General features: G+C 40.1%; 1 protein-coding gene across 2 annotated transcripts in view; it reads right to left on the bottom strand.

Annotated features, from left to right (window-relative positions):
* MAN1A1 (mannosidase alpha class 1A member 1) overlaps window positions 1-21,049 on the bottom strand; it is a 166,569-nt gene extending 145,520 nt beyond the window's left edge. Inside the window, exons 1-2 of one of the 2 annotated variants that reach the window (XM_021082358.1) lie at window positions 20,753-21,049; window positions 19,678-20,543 (exon numbers count right to left, since the gene is read on the bottom strand). In XM_021082358.1, the coding sequence (XP_020938017.1) occupies window positions 19,678-20,298 (621 nt within the window). In that variant the 5' untranslated portion in view covers window positions 20,299-20,543; window positions 20,753-21,049. 2 annotated transcript variants of the gene reach the window in all.

The following is a 25,277-nucleotide window of genomic DNA, read 5'->3' as shown; positions in this document are numbered from 1 at the left end:
ATAAACATACTGCAGAGGATTAAACTAAGCAAGCCAGGAGAGCATAGAAAGACAACTGATTTTCTGCTGAAGGGAGACAGGAACAGGTAAGAATTTGTGGAACTGATAACATTTAAGTTGTGGACAGGCAGGATTTCAAAAGACGACAAATGCCAAGGCTTTTTGTTGTTGTTGTAAACTTAGAATCAAATTCTGGGTGCGTGTGTGTGTGTGTATGTGTGTGTGCGCAGATGTGCCATTTCATGAGAAGCAGAAGTTTCTGTAATGAATATATAGCACAACCCCAGACAATGTGCTTCTAAGAAGTTGTCCTACAACAGAGAAACTTCCAATTGAAAAAAATGCAGCTGGGTACAGCTGAGATGGTGGGAGACCTCTATGCATCCAGGCAACCCTCTCCTTCCCAGTATGCAGGAGGCTCTGTGCCAGGGCTGGAATGGTGCTAGAACTCAATTCTCTACCACTTGGCCATAGCTGATTAGACACCTTTTGGAACCTCCATCAATACTTAAATTCATTGGCTAGGGGAATGAATAAAGCTTATTCGCAGGGGAAAGAATAAAGCTGACCTATCTATAGACAAAAGATCAAGTGGCCCAGGAGGAATAACGGCCTTGGTTCCAGGTGCCCTCCAGATTTGTAGTTCCAGGCCCTGAGAGGTCTTACTGCACTTCTTCATCTGGATCCACAAGAAACTTCCTCTTATCTTTAGAATAAATATCCCTCCCTATATTCTTTAACCTAAGTTGAGTGAACATATCCTCTTACAAACAAATAATCTTTGTATCAGATTTTCCAAAAAGCACTTGGGACCATGTACTTAGTTCCACACACTTAGGAAAACCCCAAGTCCAGTCAAGCTATTCATCTGCCTTTGCCAAATATGTCAGAGTGGCTGAATCCTGCTAAAGAAAAATATTAAAGAAGCAGGCAGATGGGGCCATTACAAATCCCCAGCCACCAGCCCCAAATGGGTGCCCAGCAGGCTACATGTTTCTCTACTCCGTCTTCCCATTGTCCCTTGTCATCCAGCAGCTACTACCCTGTCTCTCTAGTCCCATTCATGGCAGCCTTCATGAAAGAGTGGTTCCCGTACTTCCTTATGATAAGGCTCCACTACTGAGATAGGAAGTACAGCAACACCAGATCCAAACCGCATCCTCAACCCATAGCACAGCTCACGGCAACACTGGATCCTTAACCCACTGAGCAAGGCCAGGGATCGAACTCGCATCCTCATGGATCCTAGCTGGGTTTGTTACTGCTGAGCCATGACAGGAACTCCTCAGCAGCACCTGACACTGCTGAGACTCACCACTTAAAACAGAAAATATCCCAAAATGCTCCAGAGTGCTACACCCTAGTTTTCTTCAGATGCTTCTGATGGCTCCTTCTGTTGTCTCTTCCTGTTTAGGTCCCTTAAAGGTTGATGTTCCTTAGGCTTTTGGGCCTGGAATCTTCTAATAGGACTCTATCCCTGAGGGAGCTTATTTATTTCCATGGCGTGACAGTCTTAAAATTGGTAACTCTAGTTTAGTGTCTTTGCAGGCCTTATTGTGTATTTCCAAATGCTTATGAGTGACCTTTTCCACATGGACATCTTTCTCATTTAATGCAAAACACTCTCAATCAAATCCATCATGCCTCTTCACTTCTCTCCTTCACCTGGGTCCCCACTGATGCCCAATCCCTTGGGCAAGCCAGAAACCTAAGCACTGTCTTTGATTCCATTTCCTCCCTCCCTCTCAATGTAAGTGCTCAAAGAGTTCTGTAAATATTTAAGAAATATCTCAAGGATCTGTTTACTGTCGCTATCCTCACTATCTTTGTGTATTAAGGCCATTATCACCTCTCATCTGGATCCTGTAGAGTCTTCTAGCACTTGCTTCTGACTCTCCAAAAAGGCAAAACTGATATCATTTCCCTAGCTTAAAACTTTCCTTGGCTCTCAATGATCTCAGGATAAAAAGTATGAACATCTTGCAAGATCCATTCTCTGCTGTACTCCACTGGGGCACATGTGGAAGTTCCTGGGCCAGGGATCTAACCTGCACCATGGAAGCAACCCAGGCCACAGCAGTGGTAACACAAGATCCTTAACCCACTGAGCCACCAGGGAACTCCCTGGCCCACTTTGTAGCATTCTCTTGTCAACTGCCCTTTCCTGGCTCAGTTCCCTGGCTGATCCTCAGAGCTATCACAGGTGCCATTCCCTGTGGCTCTCTCCATCCTACCCTTCAACTGGCTAGGTCCAAATCATGTTCAGCTTTCTCTAATCCTTTACTACTTTTAGAAAGTGCTCCTGAGCCCCCCCAAACCCAGGCTAACTTTCCCCATAACATGTTCCCACTGCACCCTGCACTCCTCCTACCAAAGCACTTATCACACTGTCTTGCTCTTTATCTCTGGATTTCAGACAAGGCAGTGGCTCTGTCTGTTTTGCTTACTGCTCTCTCTCCAGTGCTTTGCACAGGATGGTACTCCAAAGTATCTGGGGAAGCACATTGTTGAAAAGTTTCTTAATTTAGTTTATTAAAGGAAATAATATTAAAGTTTAAAAAAAAAACATGCGAATGTGTAGGATTACTGTACTGGCCCATTTGAAGATACTATAGAAAGAGACATATGGTCTGGGGTATCACTGCTTAGGACCAATTAAACAAGTCTTTGTTGTCAAACAAAAACCAAACTGTCAAGTGGGTAACAATGAATTACTTTGAATCAGAAATCTTTTTTTGGTAATATACCTCATTACGAGTTCAAAATTCATACTTTGTTTGTTAACATGGTCACACTTTATGGAATGTCTCACTTGGAAATTGAATTATTGTAAGATTGCTTATTCTAAAATTTAAGAGTCATAGTTGCCCTAAGATGAAGGGGAGAAAGGGAAATAAATTTAGACTTTCTTTCAGAGACTATCTTCTTTCTCTCCATCTTGATTTAAACAACTTTCCAGAACTCCCAATTACTTACGTCAGTGTTTCAAGTATTATTTTGGGTAATTATATACACAACAATCATGTATATATTATGTACATACATATCATTAAAGTGTATACACATATATTAATATATAATAAGCATATGCTTAACGTTGAACACGATATTACTCTTAAGAGAAGCTTTTCTGAACAAACTGATCATGGGTTGTACTTTCAGAATTATGCATTTAAAAAAAAATGTCAGCGTGTTTTTTGCCACATGCTGAGACAGAAGCAGTGTTAACACTTGTGCCCCTGCTTCCCTAATGCTCCTCAGGCAAAGGGGTAACTCTGTGATGGACATTTCAGTTCCTCAGTCAAGGTGAGTTAGATCCTCAAGGGTCCCTAGGCATGGGGTTGTGAGGAGGGGCAGTCATCAAGGTGAGTGCAGTGTGAGTAGGATGTGTGCCTGGGCCAGGCAGACCCCATGTCAAATCCCAGGTGTGGCACCCAAGAGCTCTGTAACCCTGGGCAATTTGCTTGACCCTTGTTGGCCTCAACTCCCTGTGTGTAAAGTAGGAAAAACAGTACTGAATGCACAGGATTTTTCTGAGAATTAAATGAGTTTATGCATGTGAAGTGGTGAGCACTGTGCCTATCAAGAAGTAAACACTCAACAAATGTATGCTGTATTACTTTTTCATACTTTTCACCACTCTAGAATTAAAATCACAGATACAGGAGATACAATCTATGAAAAGATGAGATGGTAAAAATCTAGTTATCGGTTGTTTTAGTTATATATAGATCAAGTTATACAGAAAAATCACTTAAGGAGACTATTCTCAAAACAAGTAAAATAACACATGTATTCTATTGGGAGAAAGAAGGGAACATATTTTAGAGTATAACCAAGAAGCTTTATTTTTTATTAAATATTTAGTCTTGACTGTTACCTCAATTTTAAATCTAGAGAAAAAGGGAAAATTATCAGGCAAAGTTACTATTGTTGTTGTTATTCCTACACAAAATATACCTGCAAATTAATAGCTAAGGTTTAAGAATCAATTAAGGAATAAAAATCTTATGTTAAATATTAAGACCAAATTCTGCTTAATAAAGAAATAGCTAATGTGAGGTCTTAAGAATAGAAAACTAGAAAGCATTATACACAGACATGCTCTTTTATGATCATTAACGTGTTCTGTGCCCCTGGAGTTTGCAAATGCAGGACACTCCAGAGTGAAGCAGAGGTGCAGTAATCTCACCTAGAAGAAGAGGAAGAACCTGCCATTCCTGCCAGTTTAGCTTACCACCTTCAGATCAGATCCTGAAAGTGCTGTCTGCAAAAATCCTCCAGTGTTTTGGAAAACCCTAGCAACACTACAGTGATGCCTGAGATTTCAAATCAATCAAAGGCATTCCTTCCTGAGATAGCTTTCAAGCAATTCTACTGAGAGCCAAAGGCCCACAAATATGCCAACCAATCATGTAACCGGACAGCTTTCTCTCTCAGAAATTCTAAAACCTAACAGCGAGTGCCTGCAGATCAGGGAAAAGGTGATCTGTCTGTGTGCCAGGGCTGATGTCCGGAATCCACCTCTCCAGGAAGCCAGAGTGCTGCTTGGTCCCAGCTGATAAGCCCGGTCGCCTCTTGATTTTTTTTTAAGGTGACTAGTAATTGGATATGCAATATATATAATCCCACTTGTGCTACTCAGCTGCTATCTACCTCTGTGTCATCAGTACCACCTCTTCCCGAGAGAAAACAGAACAGGATGGAAGCTGATCAACAGTATGGGTAAAAAAGCAGGACAGAAAAATACAGCTCCGTTAAGCTAAATTAAGACAGCTAAAATGAATACCTGATTACTTGTGGTGTATCTGGCTCTAAAATCCTAAACAGCATCAAAGTAGAGGGTTTTTAGGTCAAAACTTTCACTTATTTGAGAACTATGTCTAGATACTCATGTTGCAACAGAACAAAGGGTGGGGGAAAAAATGTAATTGTAATGTATACATGTAAGGATAACCTGACCCCCTTGCTGTACAGTGGGAAAATAAAAAAAAAACAAAACTTTCACTTATCAAGAATATATACACCCAGAGTAGTTTCCCTATGTGGAATCTGTAACTGGTTAACTCAGTCCTGGTATTATAGTTTATCAAACTTCTTCCTAGTCTCCCAAGAAGTCCCTTCTAAATTCTAGTGCCTCTACATTACAGAACCTAGAGTGTAATTCTCCAGATCGCAGGTGGGTGGAGAACTACAACCACATTAGCACAGACACTGAAACCCGGATTTATAGGCATATTCAAATGAGACTATATTAAAGAAGCATTGAAAAAGAAAGAGATGAACAGTATTTCTCTCCCCCATTCTCCTAAGGACACCTGTTTTTAAATGTGTGTATTTCAGTTTATCACACAATGCTCTATCTGGGAATAGGACTCTTTCCTATGTATAAAATACAATTGTCTATTTTCAATCAACTTCAGAAACATTTGACAAGGCATGGGTGATACAAATATCCTTTGATTTTAACTTTTCCTACTTCCTTACCACCAATGGCAAACATTTAAATTCTAAGACTGGAAAAAAAAGATAGGACTGGGTGTGGAGGCTGCGGCATTACCAAAAAAAAAAAAAAAAAGAAAAGAAAAGAAAAAGAAACTAAATAAAACATACTCATGGCCAATAAGAATACCTTTCCCTCTTAATAGTAATCAGTTTTTATTGAATAAATCCTGCTCTGAAATCTAATGTGAAAAAAACTTAAAATTTAAAATAATATCATGGATCAAAACTTTCCTACTGTTTTAAGTTGAATCATAAGAACTTAAGCATCATCTCATATGTTAAGACTAAATTAAGCCAAAATGTTCTTCAGAAGTCTTTAATATGATGTTACAATAAAAGAGTAAACTTTTAGAATGTAAGTTGGTGTTCTATTTCCAAATCTAATCCTCTACGCATAAACTACAAAGTTAATAAAGAGCAGATTAAAACCAACCAAGAACAAATTATTAATTCTGTTTTCCATGTCACTCTTCAATTCTTATTTTAAATGCACTAGGAATCTCTGCTGCTGATGTAGTTAAGGCTGCGGCAGCTCTAATAACCAAAGGATCTTATCACAAAGGGTGTAGATACTTCCTAAATGAAAGCACCATATGCCCAATTATTGAGCTAAATTTATATCCGTAGCTAACTCTAAATGAAACATTTTTAGCTTTTTCTGCTCATAAAACATTTCTTTCTATGCCTTTAAGGTATTTTAGATTTCATTCTTCTCCTTTGCTTTTTTTTTCCCCCCTCACTCCGAACCTGAGTGTTTGTGTGACACCAGGCCAGGAAGCCAGTTAAATGACCACTGATGAACAGACACCCTCTCCCTGGTTTTCCCAAGGATGGGCAGTATTTCTGTGAGGTAACAACTGAAAAGAGGCAAAGAATGCTTACTTTCCTGCCCCAGAAGCAGGAACTTTGGCAACAACTAAGGAGGGAGGTAACAACAGAAAATACAAACTATTGGTTAACACAGCAAAGCTGCAGCCAAAACATTCTCTCCTTTCCTGGAAGTGACCTCTCAAAACCAGGTCTTACCTACAACACCTTTCCTTAACCTATTACTTCAATCAATCCCTAGTTGCTAATAAACAAGTACTATTTATTGAATTGTGCTGATTCACATACATTTTCTACTTTAATTCTTAGAACAACTCTGCCCAAGAAAATTGTCAGCCCAATTTCATAGGTAAAAGGAAGGCTCGGAAGGTTTCCATTCTGCCATCTTGTTTCACAGTCTGAGCAGGTTGTAAAGAATTTTGGTGATATATTTAAATTGTTTCTCATTTTGGTTATATCTAGGACAAAGTGCCTTCTACTGTTAAATTCTGTGCCATGAACCTCTGGAATAGAGAAAGGTGTCTCCATACTGAAAAGGCTTGAAATCTAGCTGAAAGATAACCATGCTCATGAAATTAGCAACAGGCCAAAGACAGAAACAATTAATGTCATGTGATTTTGGAGAAGGGAGAGATTAGTAAAGATTGAGAATTTGAGAGAGGGCTTCATGGAGAGCTAAGTTTTGAGCAAGTGAGAAGACACTCCATTTGAAAAAAAAAATAAGGTATGTCTTGGAGACAGTAACTATGCACATTTAGGTAAAGCAGAGAGTCCCTCCTAATTTAAGGGATGTGGGATGTGACTCCAGCAAACTAAGGCGGGTTTGCAGAAGACTATGAATGCCAGCCTAGCGAGCTGGGACTTCATTCTAGAACAATGTTTTTTAAACTGCAGTCACTGACCATTGGCATCAACCACAGGAACATATTAAAAATGCAAATTCTGGGGCTCACCCAGACCTACTGAATTAGAAACTCGAGGGGCAGCAACCAGCTATCTGTGTGCTAACATGCTCTCCAGGTGCTTCTGAAGCTGGCTAAATTTTGAATCTGTGCTCCAAAGAAAATGAGGCCCACTAAAACCTGAGTTGGCCAACATGAGTGAAGTGATATTTTAGGAAGATTAATCTAATAATGATCTGCAGAATGGATTGGAAAAAGATTTATGTGCAAATTCATGAAATTCAGATCCTCTATCATGCAACTGTTTATATATGACAACACTTTTCAGGAGATACAATGCCAAATTGGGAAAAAGAAGATTAAGGTTCTTTCTCAAAATACTACATTGTCTTACAGAGAGTATTTTTATTAAATTCTAATTTCTCTAATGAAAATACCACCTCAACTATGAATTTTCACTTCAAGGTGGTACTGTAAGCACTATTTATAAAAACACCATTCTCTCTCAAAAATTTTTGCTGGAATAGGGGAAAAAAAAACACACCAACTTTAAATAGGGTGTATCATGTATAAAACTGAAATGTAAGAAAAATGACAGCCCTTATTAAACGCAGTCCACAACTCTAGATAAGAATGAACAGAAACGAATGCGGACTGTGCCTAGTTTAAAAATCAGACATGAAAAACAAAATGTTGGGTGTAAATATAAAGCAGACTTAACTCTGAAGTGAAACAAGAGTTTTTACATCCAAGTAAGTGTCGAGCTTCAAAGGAATCTCACGAGTATTCACATTTACCTCTGCAATGTTACATTTGCTTAAAAGATTTTTATGAACCACCTTCACAGCCAGTTTACAAGTCACCTAAGAAAATGAATACAGTTTTTCATTTTATAAATCATTCTGAAAACAACTTTAAAATTAGAAAAGGTGTTTCCTACATTGATGGATCTCTTTATTCACTAGATCTGGTTCTGAATGATTTTTGATTGCTATTAAAAAAAAAATCAATGAGTTCCCTGGTGGCTTAGTGAGTTAAGGATCACAGCAGGACTCAGGTCACTGCTGTGGTATGGAATCATGTCTCCCCTCTAAGACAATGGTTTTTGGCCCATGAGGACAAGTTGAAGGGGTTCTAAGGGTGAAGGGGTTCCAAGGGTGAGTGGACACCACTTTTGGAATATATGATTATTTAAAGGGGGGGCATATGTGATTATTTAAAGGGGGAAGGGTATCACATTTAACCTGAGTAAGTCCTCCTGGTATGCTTGTTTAAAAAGGTGTGTTCGATAGTTAAGACATGGAAACAACCTAAATGTCCATTGACAGATGAATGGATTAAGAAGATGTAATATGTATACACAATGGAATACTACCCAACCATAAAAAAGAACAAAATAATGCCATTTGTAGACGTGGATGGAACTAGAGACTCTCATACTAAGTGAAGTAAGTCAGAAAGAGAGAGACAAATGTCATATGATATCACTTATATTTGGAATCTAATATACAGCACAAATAAACCTTTCCATAGAAAAGAAATTCATGGACTTGGAGAACAGACTTGAGGTTGCCAAGGGGTGGAGGAGGGAATTGGGTGGAGTAGGAATCTGGGGTTCATAGATGCAAACTATTGCCTTTGGAATGGATAAGCAATGAGATCCTGCTATATAGTACTGGGAACTCTATCTAATCACTTGCGATGGAGCATGATGGAGGATAAGGTGAGAAAAACAATGTATATATGTATGTGTGACTGGGTCACTTTGCTGTGCAGTATAAAATTGACAGAACACTGTAAATCAGCTATAATGGAAAAAATAAAAATCATTTAAAAATAAAAAAATAAAAAGGTGTATTCATTCAACAAGTCTTTATATTGGGTCCTCCTGTGGGCAAGGCCTGGGACTAGCTGCTCCAGTGAGTGAATAACCGGGAAGCTCTTTCTCCTGCTCTCACCATGACAGTCCTGTAACAGATTCCTGACTGTGAAGAACCAACATCACAGAGATTCTATATTCTTGGAGTAAGCAAAAATGCAAGTATTTCTAACCTCTGCTGTGGCTTTATCTTATTACTGATCGAACACTTAATAAATCATAATTTTTATTCACTCTAACTGGGAAAGCAGCCTTCAACTGTAGAGAATAATTCATCTTCATTTTTTTATGTTCCTCCAATTACTCACTCCCAGCTTACCTGCCTTTTTTTTACCCTAAGTTCTTTCTGCATTCTAAGTTAAGCAAACCCTAAGGGGATTAAATAATGAAGACTAACCAAAATGCTTAACATTAATGAATGTATACAATGTACTAAATACAGGCCAATCATAAAATCTGCTTGTTCCTATATAAAATCCCTTTTACACATCTTAAGACTGCCTTATCAAATTGCTGACTCAGGCCAATAATTCCTGAAATCACAACATGGCCTGCTGAGGCATTTCCAGCCATGAGATGAAAACTTGTAGTTGAGTAGACACATTATAACAATCAACACTGCTAGTTGACTACAAAAATAACATGTCTCAGAGAATAACATCCTAAATATTCTAAAATTACTATCATCTCAAACCACAATTTATAAAAATAATATAGAACATTCGTGTCAATCATTATTCACCATGTTAACGCAGTCTCAAAGCCAAATTTAAACAGTTCTGGTGTTTGGCAGACTTTTATGAACTAACCAAGGTCAGAATATAAATACATTTTGAAATGCGCAGCTCTTTACTATCTTAAAAAAGCATGACTAAAACCATGTTCATTTGAAGGAATTAGCCAAAAAAAAAAAGAGAGACAAAAACAAAAAAACCCCCAAAGCCTAGACTTCATAAATGAATGCTTTTCTTTTCTTCTAAAATAAAATACCTTAGACAAAATGCATACTTATAAGTCCCTATTTAAAATACCAAAGGCCTCTAAGATACAAAGGATTAGTCTGCCCCTTCAAACATAAAAGTGTATATTGCTATGAAATCTTACCAACAATTTCCTTTCGGTTAATTTTTCTTCTTTAACAAGACTTGCCCTTTTCTAGCATCACTAAAACCATTTCTGAAATTGTAGCTGGATTATTTTTGAGCTTCAACTACGATCTTAAAATATTAGGAAGTCATCCTGATGAATCCTAAAAGAGAAGATCCCTCCCTCTTTTTCCAGACTCCTTGAGAGGCCAACGCCTTCCTCAAATATCTGATGCAAAAACTCAAAGATAGCAAGGGAAGATGAGCCGATGGAAGCTGGCTGGCTGGGTCTTAGCTGAGGTGTTTGGTAGGCACTCCCATTAACAAGGAGCACTTTTTATCCTAGGAGTCAAACTCAAGGAAGTTCATTTTGTTGTTGTTTTTTAATAAAGTCCTGTCTATTGCTTTTCAGGACTCTGCCTCTTTCAGAAGCTCATGTCCCTCCAGCCAGCTTCTTAGCTCCATCTGGTCTGACACTGCACTTATTAGGTCTCCAAGCTTTGCCTTTGTCCCAATTCTGCTCCTTTAAAAATTTCCTCATTCTATACAATTCACCATGAGGAAATCCAACTAGTCAACCAACACAGGAGAAAATGCTGCTCAAAGGTAAATTAAATATAGATATTGTTTCATCATCCATGAAACTTACAGAGTCAAGACTAGGTTCATTATATTATAGGTAGAAGTATACATTGTTTCTGGAAAGTCATCCTTCAAAATGTACTAGATCCTCTGACCCATTCATTTCCCCTATGAGGAAATTTAAGGGGAAATCCTATTTATGAGGGTTGGGAGCAATGAAAAATGAGCTGGACTCTTAATGGGCAAAGGTGTCTATCTCAGCACTTTTAAATGAAAACCAAAAAAAAAAAAAAAAAAAAGCTGGAAATAATCTAAATGTTCAGGTTCAAGAGGATGATTAAATAAATGACAATGTTTCTATTTCATATATTATGCTATCATAAAATGATACTTTAAAAGAAAATGAACAAACATATATATAGTGTGTGGTTATAGCTGTGGGAAAAAAATAACTATGTGTTGGGGTAGGAAGTCATGTTGACACTGCTTATGACTGAGTGACAGAACTGCGAAGGATTTTTTTTTTTCTTTTTTCTACTCCTGTGTACTTTGAAAATATTCTTTCCTAAGCAAGCATTACTTTTTAATGAAATAACACTAGAAATACCTGCTTCTTTTACAAACATGTTCTTATCTTCACTAAGACAAATCTCAAAGTATAATTTCTACTGGGTAACCTTAGTGATATTGTTTTAATAGCAGCCTTTAAGAAGCAATGTATCAACAACAAGAACAACAACAACAAAAAACGGAGGCACCGATAGTGAAATTTCAGGCTGTCGGATGAGACTTTGAGACTAGGTACACCCCCTGGGCTGCCTTAATCAGGCCACAGGTCCGTCCTTTGGCCTTGTGCCCTGACAGACAGACATATAGTGAAGAAACACAACCTTTCAATAGTTGCAGCACATACTCTTGCAAAAGAGGAACAAGAGTCAGACAGTCATGTCCCAAACATCAGCTTGGGGAAGCTGCATGTGGCCATGGGGGCCAGGAGCCCTGGCCTCCTATCTCTGGACCTTCTTGTCCCTTAAAAGAATCAAGTGCTCTTCATAGGACTTTGAGAAGAACTTTCTATGAAGAAGGATTTGGCAGATAGAAAGCGTCCAGCGATGGCTTGTGGTCTTTGGATGGCCTGAATTCATGTTTCAACCACAGCCATTCACAGGCCCGTGCACATCTCTATCACCATAGCTTTTCTCATCAACTCCTGGGCAAGCCAAACAAGTGTTCCCACCAGCACTGCAGCAAAAGCTGTTTTCATGTATAGTGTGCTGTTATTACTAAACCACCCCTGCAGAACTCAGCATCCTTCATCAGGTTTTCATCCCCTCTCTCCCAGGCCTCCTCTCATACTAAGCACCCTAAGGACTGAAGACAGCACACTCTAATGGGGGACCCACATATAAACACATGAAAAAGTGCAAATCAAAGTTAATGTGGCCTGAGTGCCACCGTGTCAACGGAGTGACCGGAAAGTAGGGGAGCAAATGAGGGGCCAGGCCTTTGATAAGCTTAAGAGCAAGGGAGACAAAGGGACTGACAGAAAAAAGGAAGGGAGGGAGGCATTTTAGTCATAAAAGTCAAGTAAATCCAAAGGCTACATGGGCTTTTTAATTTCATTATCTCTGTTCTGGATTATCTGCAGGTCTGCTGGGCTCAAATATACCTAAAGCAACTGCCAGAGTATTCATGACAGAAATGAAGGCTGCTGACTTTTAAATGCTCTTAGGCCTTAATCTCATTTGCTTTTCTTTCAAGTACCTAATGATCACAGAAGTCTTTATCAGGACTCCGTGGGGGTGGGTCTGTGCTGCCTAGATCTTCAGAGCAACAGAATTGGCTGGGATTGCTTTCTCAGGCTACACCCTACCCAAGCAAAGACAGTCCATCTCCCTCTAGGATGGTCTCAGTGGGGCTTCTTGCTGGCCTGCTATTCAGGGCTGAGGAGGAGGGAGCACCAGGCCAGCCGGCCTCCAAAGCCTTTGTTCTTCTTAGAGTCAAGATAACATGGGCAGAGCGGGCCTGAGGGCTAAGAGGTTTCCAGCTCCAGTTAGTGCACTGGGGGGAATCGCAGGAGGTCACAGCTCACAGGGCCCCATTCCTCCTCTGTAAAATGAGTACTGGCCTTCGGAACCCCTGAGGTCCTTAGAAGCCTAATGCTCCAATAAATCTACATTCAAAGCTCTCAAGAAAGGCCAAAATCTGTGTTACAGAGCACAACTAATTAATGTGAATTTTGACTACTAGGTGACAGACCGAGCTTTGACTATAGAATTGATCATAATGATATAAATGTTTGCTATGTCTAAAATAATTTTCTTCTCACTTCTTAAATACTTTCCTCCAAAGACAAAACAGGGTAAAATGCATTTTACTTCACCCCTCTTTTTCTCTTATTTTAGAGAACAATTTCCACGCATAAGGAGGCAACTCAAGGACCGGGATCATCCTGAGAAGACAGTACGTGAGGAACGAGCACATTTGACTGCAAGAAAGAGACAAATTAATTCTTTAACACCTATTCTGAAGTACAAAAGCTGGAAAGTATATAATTTTAAGGATACCAAAGGTTTTTTGAAGTTCGGCAGAAATGTGAGAAAGTCAGAGTTGATAGCAGCACAATAAAATCATAGCTGTCTGAAAAGATGATCTTAATGAACTGGAAATGTATCCCTTTAAGCAAACTTACTTTGAACTGTTTTTGAGAACTTTCTGAAACATTGTTACCCACTTCCCTGATGTATTAAACGGTATATGAAACAGCATAATCTTGGCTTGATGGCTCTAGGCAGTGACTAATAACAGTAATAAGAGCAAGCAACATTTATTATACACTCACTGCATACCTGACACCATTCTAAGTGCTTTTTGCGGATGATCACCTATAACTTTTCTCATCCAGCAAAGGAGGTACTTTTATTACCTCCATAAATAAATGAGAAAACTGAAGCTCTGATAGTTGAAGCAACTTGCTTAAGGTCACAAAGCTAGTAAATGGAAGAGGCCAGGTCCAGACTCAGGTCATCGGACTCCCAAACCAGCTCTTCTCACCACACCACATTGCTACCAATGATGAAGCAGGGCAGGTGAGGGGATCCAGAGATCATCAGGACCTACTTCTTGGGTAAAGAGAACTCTGTGCTCCTATAATGAAGAACCCATAGATTGGTGTGATTTTTAAACGTATGTCTACTTTTCTTTTTAAAAGGTAAGTATAGCTGCTATACAATTTGCTTATTATGTAAGTTATGAGTTTACAATATAGTGATGCACAATTTTTAAAGGTTATATTCCATTTATAGTTGTTATAAAATATTGGTTATATTCCTCATGTTGTACAATGTCTCCTTACAGCTTATACTTAATAGTTTGTACCTCTTATTCCCCTACTTCTATACTGCCCCTCCCTCTTCCCTCTCCCCAGTGGAAACCATTAGCTAGGCTGTTCTCTATATCTGTGAATCTGCTTTTTTTTTTTCTTGTCATATTCACTAGTTTGCCATGTTTTTTTTTTTTTTAAGATTTCACATATAAGCGATATCATTAAGCATATGTCTAAAGAAAAAAAAGTATAGTCCTTCAGATTAGCTTTCAATTCTTCTGTTGTGCATTGTGCAATGTCAAAAGAGCACATCTATTTTTACTTTAAAAGAGTTCCCCCACAGTAGTATACCCCTTTTCTCTTTTTTTCCTCCCTGTTTCTTCCCCACCTCTCTTTATAAAGAATGTCCAAGTGAATGCTTACAAATGTCTCTGCTTTTTGCTGATATCTTAATAAGGAGAAAAAGATGTCTTATCAGATTTTCCCTGTGTGGCTTTAAAAAGAAGAGGCCTTCTAAATCATGCCCCAGTAAGATTAAAAAAAAAATTACTGTAGTTAATGTAACTAATATGAGATGAAAATTAGAATATGGCAGAATTGGCTGTGCTTTGTATTCATTGGGCATTAGGGTATGCAAGTAATGAAACAGGTAGTCACTTTATACATCTCTTTGGCATTTTACTTAGGAGGCAAAGCCATGTCAGGATAGTGGGCAACATTCACTGAGGGCTGGCTATTCTCAACTCTACCCCTAACTAGCAAAATGATTTTCAGAACAATCTTTGTGTCTCAGTTGCCTCTGCTGTAGCTATCTCTAAAGTCTCATTCAGATGCAATATTTTAGGGGTGAGAGCATATGTGTATGTTTAAAAGTCAGAGAGGGATAATTTTTATGGCATATTTTTGGTAACAGAAAAAATAATTTGCAGACTTCGTGTAAAGGACCTTTAAACAAGATTTAGGAGTGAATGGTGGGGGATTAGAGGTAGTTCAATTATTTAACACTAAACAAGGCACTAGACTAACTACACTGAGGGAAAAGTCAAGACTTAGTTTCCCCAAAGAAAGTCTCTTCCTTACAAACATTGGTTTCACCTCGACCATTTCTGTATAATTAGGGGAATGGCTTGTCATAGTATTATTCCTGGAGCCCACAGGGACACTGTTCCTATTCTGACCAGCCCAAACTCTCTTTTGACAAACACATACATTTTTATGCTTTTGTACATTACAAAGAACTCAAAAGGCCCAGGTTCTCTACTGGTGACGGGGAATGATGATCAGTGCGGTGCTGATCAACCGTGTATACTTAGCTCTCATCACTCACACTGATCTGTAGGTATTCCTTCCCTCTCACCTTGAGACACATGATTTAAACTCTAATAAAGAATGTGTACAACTATAGCTTATTAAATAATTTCATACAAATATGTGAAGTAAGCCGCTGAATTCCTACAAATTCGGATCTCATCTAAAGACACTTTTCACACATGTGAAATAGGAGGATAAATTTCTCAAGGTGTTTTAAGTTATTAGCTCACCCCAAAATACAGATGCATTTACCTGAAAATGCATTTTTTTATCTCTATTCCATAGCCTTAACTAGGTTCTAGGGCCTGTATACAGCTCCATTCTGTGAATGTTAAATTACTTGATAAGAGAAAGACAGAATACTCCTCCCAAATTACCAACAGCTTACAGAAAATCAAGCTGAGCATAATTATCTATTAACAACCTTGCTTTCCCATATTAACGTTCGACAGTCAGCATCTACCCTAGTACTTACGCTGCTGAAATCATAATTCATTCATTTACTTGTTAAAGAGGGAAACTACCGCAAACCCTCCATGACCTACCTGCTCTGGGGAAGGTCTTAAGAGTGTGTGTCTGTGTCAGGGGAAGTCTCACATTTACTCATGGTCAATGGCCGGTGTGTTTCAGAGCAGGGTGAGCAGAACAGGTAAGGTAATCTCAGGGCATCCAAGCGCCTTCAGAGTTAGGTCTTCAAATTGTGGCCTTTAGATTTGGCAACTATTATTTTTCACACCAGGCAACTCGAGAGTTAAGTTTCAAAATAAAAATGCTCCATTTTAATCTGTCAAGGTAAATTGTCCCTATGTCTGATCTTTAATAAAAGGGTTGTCAGCAGTTAACACATATTGTAGACCTAAGAACAACCTAAGGCTAGGCAAAGGCATAAAAACATATTTGCACCTTTAGCCATCAATATGAAAATTTTCTTTAAATTTATGAATACCTACATAGGCCTGGAATTGAAAACTGAAGCCTGTTTTGAGAAACCTAGAGAAGACAACTGTGACCCTATAGCTAACTGGTCCTAAAACCTGACTTTAGAGGCACAAAGCTGGCTGTCAGCCTTTCCACTCCACCCCATTTAGATTTGCTGGGGGTTCCAGGCTGAAAAGGCGGGAACCCACTGATAATATACAGTCCCTATTACTCAGCAACTCTCACTATAGTTCCAGAAGAATGAAAAGAAAAAAAAAAAAAAAAAAAGTTCATGCTCTAAATTAAGATTAGGGCTCTACTCCTAAAGGACTGTGCAGGCTCTTTGTGTAGACGTCCCCTAAAAATCCTCCTGATTTTTAAAAAAAGAATTGGGGTAGAAGGGAAAAGGGACTATTTTTCTAAAAATTCCATGGTGCTCTTTATGTTCTGTGCTTCATTTGTCTATCACTGCTTTTTAAAGCAAAGGACAACTTGAGCACAATTTTAGAAAGATCAATCTCATAAAAATAGATACTGTGTATATTACAAATTTCAGAGTTAATTTATTTACAAAGTTTTCATGGGGGAGGCTGTCTTCATTTCCATTTTAAGTTTTACATCAAATATTAACTATCCATCAAATCAGGACTGGAAAGCATGTAGGATCTTTTCATGAAGGGTACTAGGCGATAAAATATCCTATGTGAAATCACAGATTGTTTCCCCTTGGCACAAATTTGCTAAAAATTTACCACCATACCAGTAACACAACTGTTGGCAATATAAAAATAGTATTGGCTTTCTTTAAACCAAATTTACAAAATGAAAGTTTGGCTCAGACATTATACTCGAAGCTCCCAACATGTTAGACTTACTTATACCTTCTCAATTTTACCTATAAAACTGTTAGTACAATCAGGTGTGACAGAGAATCTAAGCATATAAAAAGAACTAGAAAACACAGGCACAAGAAAGATCAAGATCAAGGCAAAGATCTACTGGTCCCTGACAAGGCATACATGGTGGTACCTGAAACTGAATCTAAATCTAAATATGTGAAGTCCAGTGGCTTATTTACAATGGGCAACCACTCTTTCCTCTTTAAAACTGAACATTTCCAGCAGTTTTAGAACTGCCTGAGTTACTTTTTTTTTTTTGGTTTACAAAGGAACACATCTGTCTGAACTAATCTGATGAAAAACCATAATCCATTTCTTCCCGTTAGCCTCTGACTAAATACTGAAGCTAATTAGGCAGGCTTTTTCCCCCCTTGGGTTCTCATGGCAACATGAAAATTTAAAGAACCCATTTAGTTCCACCACCTTATGCAAGACTGAACAGTTTCAAAACATCTAGGTGTGAAGATGTTAGCCCACATGGACACAGAAAGCTACATGAATTTCCTTTACATGGTTAATTGAGGCCTTTGATTGAGAGACACAGATAACATGGCTCTAACAGGGACAAGATATGCATATGGTGATATGCTGTCCTGAACTGACTGCTACTGTCCCAGTGCTTCTGCTCTAAATGCACTTTTAATCACTAATGGTCAGTACCAGTAGCTTTTTAACATCCATGCACCTTTAGTAGTTAAAATAATTTTCTTGGACAACTATGATCTGCACTAACTGGCAGTTTATAGGAATTAAGAGGCATGAAACGTGAGGAAGTCTACTGCTTCAAACTTAAGAGAAACATAGCAGGTAGAGATTTGGGGCTAATTTATGGATTTTGGTTGGATATTTTCAATGAGAGTGAGAGATAAAGAGGAGGAGATAGTTGGTGAAAGCAGACCTTTTCTCCACCTTCTTGATTTTGTAGCCCTGGCAGGGTTACAAGGAGAAGGAAAACTGCTAGCCAAAGTTGTCAAGGGGAGTAAAACCCATTCCCCCAAGCATAGGAGGGTTCTGTGCCTGAGGAAGGGTCTCAAGCAGAAAGGCTGATGGTCTGTGGAAGGAAGCTATCTGCACAGCAGGGATGGATAAAGGCATCCTGCCTAGAAGGAACCGAAAGGGACCCAGATCCACTTTAACTAGCTGTTACTGCTTAACCAAATTCATCTGATCTTTACATTAAAATCACAAACCCTAGGACAACCAAGCTGCCTCCATTCTGCAGCCACTTAAATAACCTCTTTACAAACTCAAAATTTTTTACTCTCTGAAAATGAGGGGACTCCAGAAGCTTCATTTCCTGATTACCTGCCCAATATCAAAACACAAAATTTATTTTCCTAGGAATTCTGTGAGCCTTTAAAAAAAATGACAAAAATATTACTTCCACTCATAGTGTGTTTTAGAAATTGGAAGGAAGAGATTTGGGCTGCAATACTTCTAATATGGTTCCTACAGCTTTTGGGATTGTCGAAAAATCCAGGCAGGCACAGTTTCCCAGGGAGATTAACTGTGAAAGGACTTATGTTCACAGAGAGCCTGGTGAGAAGAGGAAGTCCAGGCTTCAAGTCCTGACTCAGTCACTAACTGATTCTGGGGCCTTCAATTTTTACCTTTCAAATGACAGTCTAAAATGATTTTTAAGGTCCTCTTCAGCTTTAAGCTAGCCATGAATTATCCATATGTTATAAGTTCCAACCAAAAATTACAGATAGGAAATCATTAAAGACTTATCAAAGTCTATGTTTGTCCTAGATTAAGTTTGTCATCATTGTGCTGCTCTGGTGGAAAACCTGTTGCATCACATGAAAGTCTTTCTCTGACTACACCAGAAATGCAAGAGAGGATAGGCTGCCTTTTCATATTTTTCATTTTTTGACAGGTAAACAACAGTGTAGCCCCTATAATAGAAGTTCTCAAGTTTCACCTTTGGAGTCTGTCAGTACACACAGGACGCCACCTGGCAGAATGCGGCCACGTGACTGAAACAGGGTGTGCTGGCTTGCTGTTAGAATCTTTCTATCATGGGTGATTGATGCTTCGCGTTTACATTCAAGCTTCATTTCAAAGCCACGACCAAGCTTTATTAGGGGGGCTGTTTGGGACCTTCACTGCCACTGTTCTCAGCGACGATTAACCGTGTATTGGGCCGTAAAAGAGGTTTGCACAGCACCTACCCATATATTTAAGACCTACCTTGTGTGGCTTATGCTCACCGAGCATGCAAGTTAAAAACAACGGGATTCAACCTCGGATCATAATTGGCCACATCTACTATGATACTGAAAGGAAAACGAAAGAGCCTTTGACACTGCACCAGGTTAAGTGGAAAACCTCGATGTCTCCCCACATTGTAATGTTACAGTCTTATGAGTTTCAAAGGTTTGTCGTTTCTCCCAGAAAAACATCGCAGGTCCGGAAGAATTTCCAGCCTGGGTGCACTCACCTCTTTGATCTTTGCCCTTTTCTCGCGGACAGCGGCGTCGGCCGGCTCCCGGTCAATCGCCCCGATGAGGGGTACTAAGTACACTGGGGGCAGCCTGAACCCCATCCTGTTACTCATCTGGTCCTGGGCCACCTTCTCCTTCTCCATCAGGATATCTCTTTGGATCTCCTCGGGCAGCTTCTGCAGAGTCTCCTTGGCTTCCCTCAAAGCTCGCTCGTGGTTTTCGCGGATCCTGGCCAAGTTGTCCTCTAGGGCGGCCGCGGGGTCCCCGGGAGCGCCCTCTTCACCGGGCCGGGCTCGCCCATCTGCCGCGTCCTCGGCGCGCGCCCCGGGCCCCGGCTTGTGGTCAGCGGCTGGCTGCAGGGCGGGGCTGGAGTGGAACAGGACCCCGCTGAGCAGCTTGGAAGAGTCGGGCAGGAAGAAGATCGCTCCGAAGCAGAGCGTGATGAAGGCGCTGAACACCAACAGCAGCACGAACTTCTCCGTCAGGCGGAAGGCGGAGGGGCCCGACCCCTTTCTGCCGCCGCCGCCGCCGCCGCCGCCGAGCCCCCCACCCAGGCCGCCGCCCAGGCCGCCGCCCGCCGGGCTGCTGAAGAGTGGCAACAGGCCCCCCACCGGCATCGCTCCCGCTGCCACGGCCGCAGGGTTGCCCGCTGTCCAGTGGCCTTGCTCTGCGCCGCTCAGCAGCCAAACTTCGCCGCCGCCCGGCGTCAGCGGCTGCGGGGCTGGGTCCTGTGCATCCAGGCCGCCCAAACCCCCTGCCTGGGCTGCAGGTATCCCTTGGGGAACAACTCCCCTTCGAGTCTTCTCCCCCAAGCGGCTCCTTTGGCAAACAAACACGCGCGACAGACCTCTGGCTGTAGCCCCTGCGGGGAGAGAAACAGTAAAACGTAGTAATTACGATGATGGTGATAAAGTTTCCACCGGTCTCCGCCCTCAGACGGCCGTGCGAGCCACCAGGACAGTTCCCCCTTCACGGAGTTCGGAGTCTGGCTCCCGGCACCGCCCTCGGAAACCACTCTTTGGACTTGGGGTGAAGTTTTCGGGTCTCGGGGGCTGGGTGTCCCGCGCACACCTGGAGCAGGGCCGTGCGCGGGCACCTCCTGGAGAGGGCAGAGCGCCTCCGCACAGGAGAGGCGCAGCGCGGGTGGTGGGCTCGTCAACTTCGCCGGCTCCCCATCCCGAAGCTAGGACTAGCTGTCTCTGCTTCTCAGGCTGAGCGTGCAGTCCGACTGCCCCGCAGCCCTGGATGCTGCTCAGCTGGGCGAGCGCGCCGACCCGCGGGCGAGTGGGAGAGAGCAGGACAGCACTATGCCCTCCACCGCGGCCCCGCGAGCACTACCACCACTGCCGGTCTCTGGGCGGTCGGAAACGAGGGCGGTGACGCGTCCGGAGAGTGATGGCGCGGCAGGGCCAATCGCACGCGGCTCAGGGTCCCGCGGGGGCGGGGCCGAGGCGGGGAGGGGGCAGTGCAGGGAGGGGAGTTACGGGAAGCGCAGCCTCGCAGGGGCCCGGCCGGGGGTGGGGAGGTCGCGGGGCCCGGAGGCGCGAGGCAGCGGGCGGGGCCCGAGGTCGGCGAGTTTATCCCGCGGGGGTTTCGGGCCAGAGGCCCCAGGGGGTGGTTGCTCTAGGGGTGTGGGTTAGGTGCCTGGGCTGATGCGGGATCCCCCTGCGGCCCCCTCGGACCTGCGCCTGGTGGTGCGGGACCTGCCCGGAGGGAGGCCGAATAAGGACGGGGTCTTGCAGAGAACTGCCAGATTTGAACGGTGTGAAGCGCGTCTTTCCTCCAGTTACCCTCTTTTTGCCAAGGGAGGGATTCCCCCATTGCTCCGTTGCAGTTAACCCAAAAGTCCCTCGATGAGGAGCTGTGAATTGGAGAGCTTCTGAGCTCAGCTTTGGAGCTCTCTGGTGGAACATCCTCTAAATCCCAAGAGACCTGCTGGTTTTGTGGCTGCTTGGGAGTCTTCCTATGCATCCTCGCCCCCTTTAAAAAGAAAAAAAAGTTGCGTAGCTCCCCCACCCACTCCCACTTTCAAAATTCATTTACCTCATACAAGTTGGTCATATTTTCCATTTAAAGAAGACAGTTTTATGCTGCCATAACTTCAAGTAATAAATTTCAGCACTGTTGAAATTGTCTTGGATTTGACTACTTCCAGGGAAGTAAGGACTTGGTCCAACAGAAATTGTTTTCAAGACAGCCTTATTTTCCAAAATCTATTCGCAATTCCCCTGTTGCTCTGAAATAAGGGTTATCAGAGAGGAAAAAGTTGCCTGATTTCCCACTTCCCACTTCTGGAAACTAGTTTGTAGCAGTCTTGTCCCATATCCTTTACCCTTCCCGCTCTGGAAACATGATTTTTAGCTCTGTTTCTGCTTGCTGTCTTCAAGAAAAGGAAACAGCTGAGACCTCTCAGAAAGGTGCCCACAATACAGTTGTTTTCAGGTGTTAAGCTGTATGAAAAAATATAAAATTTAAAAAATCCTTATTACAGTTTTCATTTAAGTATTCATTTTAACCCTCATTATTTGTTTTGTGTAACATGAGTCATACACCCAAAGCTTCTGTTAATGGGATATTATTGTTTGATAAAGCCAGCTGTGTGGCTTGGTTTTTGATAACTGTTTTGAAATTCTATGCCCAGAAGAGTGCAGCATATCCAAGCAGGGTAACAAAGTTTAGAAGGTCTGTAAAGAAAACAATGATATTTGTTTTTAATGCTATAGGGTAATTTTTGTTTTAAACTGCAACTTATAGATAGGCTGAAAAGATTTACATCACTGTGAAATAATATCGTTTGTTTCCAACAACATCCTAAAATTGTTACCTCTTGGTAGGTAGATAATAATTAGTTAATTACCCTAAAAGCCAATCTCTTTATGATCCTCCTTTCTGGAATGATTTATTATTTCAGCTATTATACTTTAATAATGGTATTATATCTTATAAGCACAAAAATATTTAGAAATGTTAAAATTAATATTACTAAGTAGTGCCGAAAAGCAATAAAATCTATGTTTAAGTGCATGTTAAAATGGTGATGAAAGACAGTTATAAACTGAATTCTACCTCTGGCACTCTTTAATTTTATATCAAACCAATTTGAGCATTTAACCTATCTCTGATACTGGAAACATTCAAAATTTAGCATATGGACTTAAAGATTTTTTTTCTCTAAAAACTTTAAATTGACTCATCTATATTGTGTTTAAATCTTTTAAAGTGACTGCTCTGTTTATTTCTGTTCAGTTTTATGAAATTTATTTTAACATTACTTTCTTCTTATCTGTTTATCTTATAAAACAGATTTATTATGAGTGAAGCCTGGCTTTTCAAGCCTTCTTGTTCAACAAGAAATTAGCATGGGTGGTTGATTATGGAATATTATATTATGGAATATAATATATATATATTATAGGGTGCCAGTCTCTGTTAGGTAGAATGAGAAACATGTGGGAATGCTCATATTTGGGCCACAGCGAGTTTTTAAAAAATTCACAGAGAAGGCATTTGAAAAGACATACCAACTAAATTAACCATGTAAAACCCTTTAAAATAACCACGCAAAGCCCTGTGTTTTCACAGTAAGAGAGGAGTACAGAATGTTCAATAAGTAAAATTGCATTTTGTTAGAAGCAAAATCTGAGACTTTGCCCTGATTTCAATACCACAAGCACATATTCTACAGTTGGAAACTCAATGCTTTGTATCCTGATGTAAAGCAAAAATAAAGGCAACTGGTTCTGCTTTCTAAATAATAAAACCTTGACTATGTCCTGTAAATCCAGACTCCACACCTTACCTATTTCCTTATTATAAATAGTCTAATGTAAACTTAGCAACCTTAATAATTTTGCCTTTTTCTGTTTAAATGCTTGGTTGTGTTTTCCTATGTGGCCAGCCTGTCCTGAAGTTATTCCCTATACTTCTTGCAAGTTTGCTTTCAAACTTAATTCTTACTTTTCCCCTTTCCAATACCTATATTTCTGTATCTTTCTTTGAAAATTTATAATTGTTTTGTGTGTTTCAAGATAAGATCCTTAGAATCAAGTAATTTTTTTAAAATGTGGTTTCGGTTGGCGATATCTTCCCAGTAGTACAAAGAAATGTTTAATTTATTTGACTGTGTGGATTTCTCTGCTTTTAAAATAACATTTAACAAAGGGTAAATTTAACTTTTATGTAAACATGACTAAAATTAAATATAATGATAATTATAAAAAGGATTACAGAGAGAAAACAACAATATTTTAATGAAAACTGTGGTGAATGAATGTTTTTATAAAGCTATAAATTCTCAAAAATTAAATCACAAAAAATATTTTTTAGTATGAAGTTTATAGAAGGTACTAGGTTTATGGGAGTAGCCTTTTGATAAACTTTGTTCTTTGATTTAAAAATAAAATAGAATCTAATAAAAAAATTGAATTTAACTTATATGTGTAATAATACCAAAATTCTCCAAGTTAGATTCCTGATTTAAAAAATCTTCCTATAGGTGATTTTTCTAATTGTCTTCAAATTCCAAATCAGAATAGGTTTTTGCTTTTATTCTTAAAAAACCAAAATATACAAAAAAATTAGTTCATTGTGAACATTAATCTTGAAGTTTCAATACTTCAATGGACAATGCTAAATTTTACATGATGGGAATTAACCAAAGTTTTAAAATAAATTATCAGTAGTATTCTTGGTCATTTATGGGTTATAGTCATATCTTTCTTTTTTCCCCTCCTCAATTTACAATCTGCTACTTGAGTAGCAGATTACTTTTACTGAACTCCAATCACCTAAATGTGTGTTTAGGGGGAGGGGGAGGAAGTGAGAGGCTGGAGACCCCTCTGTCCCTGGATGCTCAAAATCTGGGTTTTTTGTTTTGTTTTGAACACCCATTTCATAAATATTAGCAGTCTCCAACTTAAAAACATTGTGTTCCACAAAGTATTTGTGCATTGTTTCTGGAAAGTTTAGAGCATTTCTCTCCATAGAAACAAAGTTGTAGATGGTGCTTTATTTTGCTAGTCTGTTCCACAAAGATCTAAGACCCTAGGGAAGAATAAAATGGTGGAAAAAATACTATTGCAATGCTGGTAATCAAAGTAGCATTAAATTAGAAAGTGTTTTATTTATATTGATTGTTGGACTCTGAGGACAAACAGATTTATTTGGAAGAAGAGGGGATATAATGATTGTTTCAGAAAGATTCTAAACCAGCTCGTGCAAGGTTAGTGAGGTTTATGGAAATTCTTAGGTAAGTTTTCCTTCACCTAATATAACTGTCTTTTGGTTACAGGTGTATCGTTAGTGCTCCCCTTAGGGTGTTTTTGTTTTGTTTTGATTAACAAAGGAACTGAAAGAGATGAGTAAGTACCTGCAGAGGTTTTCCGGAGGTAATTAGGCAAGGGTTTGAATGAGAGTAATTTATTATAAAGAACATGCATGTCCTTGTCTGTGTGGCCTTAGTCACCTATCTTCTGTATCTCTTTCTTCATCAATAACACTACCATGGCTCCTAGATTAAACAATATAACTAATACGTCTGGCACAATAGGCATTTAAGAAATTTAATTCCATTTCTCTCCTCCCCTAAAAAGGGAAC

Source organism: Sus scrofa, chromosome 1 (genome assembly GCF_000003025.6).
Source record: "Sus scrofa isolate TJ Tabasco breed Duroc chromosome 1, Sscrofa11.1, whole genome shotgun sequence".
Taxonomy (NCBI): Eukaryota; Metazoa; Chordata; class Mammalia; order Artiodactyla; family Suidae; genus Sus; species Sus scrofa.
This window is presented reverse-complemented; position numbering and strand designations above follow the sequence as displayed.